Source organism: Gossypium raimondii, chromosome 9 (genome assembly GCF_025698545.1).
Source record: "Gossypium raimondii isolate GPD5lz chromosome 9, ASM2569854v1, whole genome shotgun sequence".
Taxonomy (NCBI): Eukaryota; Viridiplantae; Streptophyta; class Magnoliopsida; order Malvales; family Malvaceae; genus Gossypium; species Gossypium raimondii.
This window is the reverse complement of record NC_068573.1, coordinates 14818111-14820803: the sequence shown is the minus strand read 5'-3', so window position 1 is coordinate 14820803 and position 2693 is coordinate 14818111. Positions and strand designations below refer to the sequence as shown.

Here is a 2693-nt window from a genome sequence, read left to right as displayed (position 1 = left end):
ATATTAATTGATAGGTTGTTTTTTTTAAATGCTAGCGAGGTTACTTTGAATGTCGTGAATGATTTAATTATGTTTAAGTATATAGCTGTATTAGTTGAAATACTGAATTGTTTTGAGATTGCGTTTTGAAAATTTGCAGGAGGGATTAGACATTTGTAAAAGGGATTACGTCAAAAAATTTATAAAAAAAAAACTTCGATTGTATGAAAATATGTATTTTACGTTTGATAATCCTTTTTACCCTATTTCGGCGATGAACACGGGTAAGAGGTGTTACATTTTAGTGGTATCAGAGCTATGATTTAGCCGATTCTCGGGCTAACAAAATATGTGTGAAAGTCTATCTATACATGCTCTAAATATATTGTGATAGTGTGATGATACTGACATTTTAAAATTGTGTTTTTATATAGTAAATGGATCCCGACCGAGCTGTAGCAGATAATGTAGAAAGCAATGCACCGGCTCCCGCGCAAGGGACTGCGCCTGAGGAAAGTAGACATGGAACTGAAACACATAGTCAGGATGAGGCTCGAGAAGCCTTCCTTCATATGATGAATAATTGGTACACAGAGTTTATTCGAGCAAATCCGAATGTTCAACCTCCTCCACTCCGTCCTATTCCTCAATCGATTCCTGTAGCTTCACAAGGTGTTGAATTAGTAAAACCGAGTAAACCCCTAGTTGATAAAATTTGAAAATAAGGGGCGAAAGATTTCAGGGCTAACATAGATGATGATCCCGAGAAAGCAGAATTTTGGCTTGAAAATTCTATCCGGGTATTTGATGAATTATCGTGTACTCCTGAAGAATGTTTAAAATGTGTCATATCTTTACTGAAAGATTCAGCATATCGTTGGTGGAAAAACATTAGTATCTGTGGTTCCGAAAGAAAGGGTTACATGGGATTTCTTCCAAGAGGAATTCAAAAAGAAATACATAAGTCAACAGTTTATCGATAAAAAACATAAGGAATTTCTCGAATTAAAGTAGGGCCGAATGTCTGTGGCAGAATATGAAAGAGAGTTTGTTAGACTTAGTAAATATGCTCAAGAGTGTGTTCCCACAGAAGCTATTATGTGTAAAAGGTTTGAAGACGGGTTAAATGAAGATATCAGAATATTTGTTGGGATGTTGGAACTGAAAGAATTTTTAGTACTGGTTGATCGAGCTTGCAAGGCAGAAGAATTGAATAAAGAAAAGAGAAAAGCTGTGATTGAGGCTTGGGATGCAAGAAAAAGACCAATGAGTAAGTCATTCCAAACTCAGTCAAAGAAGTTCAAAGACGTGAATTCTCGATCGACTGCTTCAACTGGTATTCTTACCGAGATCGTGAGAGATCATATTCGAATCCGAAAACTCAAGCTACTTCAATAGCAAGTGTGGGTAGTGTGAAGTCTAATAAACCTGAGTGTCAACATTGTGGAAGGCAACATCCTGGTGAGTGCTGGTTAATTAGCCAAGCTTGTTTCAAGTGTGGTTCTCGACAACACTACATTAAAGATTGCCCTGAGAAAGTTGAAGAAGAAAAATTTCAGAATGTTAGATCGGGTGATACTGTTAGCAGAGGTAGACCACTGAGAAAAACTGGAAACAGAGCTAGCAGTAAAAGTGAAATGAAAGATACAGTTGTGAGACCAAAAACTAGAACACCTGCTAGAGCTTATGCTATACGTACTCGAGAAGATGCATCATCTCCCAATGTGATTACTGGTACATTTTCTCTCTATGACACTAATGTTATTTCATTGATTGATCCCGGGTCTACTTATTCTTATGTCTGTGTGAATTTAGTATCTAATTAGAATTTGCCTGTTGAATTTACTGAATTCGTGATTAAAGTGCCAAACCCTTTAGGCAAATATGTGTTAGTCGATAAGGTTTGCAAGAATTGCCCTTTAATGATTCAATGTCATTATTTTCCAGCAAATTTGATGTTGTTACCATTTGATGAGTTTGATCTTATTTTAGGGATGGATTGGTTGACTTTGCATGATGTCAAGGTGAACTATAGACAGAAAATTCTTGAATTGAAATGTGAAACTTGTGAAATTCTTCGGGTTGAAACAGATGAATCAAATAAATTGCATATGGTGATTTCGCACATGTTTGCCTAGAAATATTTGAGAAAAGGGTGTGAAGCTTATCTTGCTTATGTGTTAAGCACTGAGATGACTGAGTCGAAGCTTGAATCAGTACCAGTAGTCTGTGAATTTTCGGATGTGTTTCCAGAGGAATTGCCTCGATTACCTCCAATTAGAGAAGTTGAGTTTGCTATTGATTTGTTACTTGGGACTGCACCGATCTCTATTACTCCGTATAGAATGGTCCCAACCTAATTAAAAGAATTAAAATCTCAGTTACAAGAGTTGACAGATAAGGGATTTGTGAGACCGAGTTTTTCTCCTTTGGGTGCTCCTGTATTATTTGTGAAAAAGAAATATGGTTCTATGAGACTTTGTATTGACTATCGTCAACTCAACAAAGTGACTATAATGAACAAGTATCCATTGCCAAGAATTGATGACTTGTTCGACCAGTTAAAGGGAGAAACAGTGTTTTCAAAGATTGATTTGAGATTTAGGTTACTATCAATTGAGAGTTAAAGAGTCAGATGTGCCAAAAACTACTTTTAGAACAAGATATGGACATTACGAATTTCTAGTGATGCCTGTTTAACTAATGCTCCGGCT

General features: G+C 36.4%; 1 protein-coding gene across 1 annotated transcript; it reads left to right on the top strand.

Annotated features, from left to right (window-relative positions):
* The first annotated feature begins 416 nt into the window (after positions 1–416).
* LOC128032559 (uncharacterized) lies at positions 417–2339 on the top strand. The gene is made up of 5 exons (XM_052621172.1): positions 417–651; positions 1013–1332; positions 1476–1713; positions 1927–2003; positions 2118–2339. Exons 1-5 carry the CDS (start codon positions 417–419, stop codon positions 2337–2339), a joined length of 1092 nt encoding a protein of 363 aa, XP_052477132.1.
* Positions 2340–2693: the final 354 nt, after the last annotated feature.

Bases quoted from the DNA above. Each gene is read 5' to 3' on its own strand.
- LOC128032559 (XM_052621172.1), top strand. From the start codon at position 417: ATGGATCCCGACCGAGCTGTAGCAGATAATGTAGAAAGCAATGCACCG. The intron at 1,333-1,475 runs GTGAGAGATCAT...GCTTGTTTCAAG, and splicing joins CTGGTATTCTTACCGAGATC to TGTGGTTCTCGACAACACTA. The intron at 1,714-1,926 runs GTACATTTTCTC...ATTATTTTCCAG, and splicing joins ATCTCCCAATGTGATTACTG to CAAATTTGATGTTGTTACCA.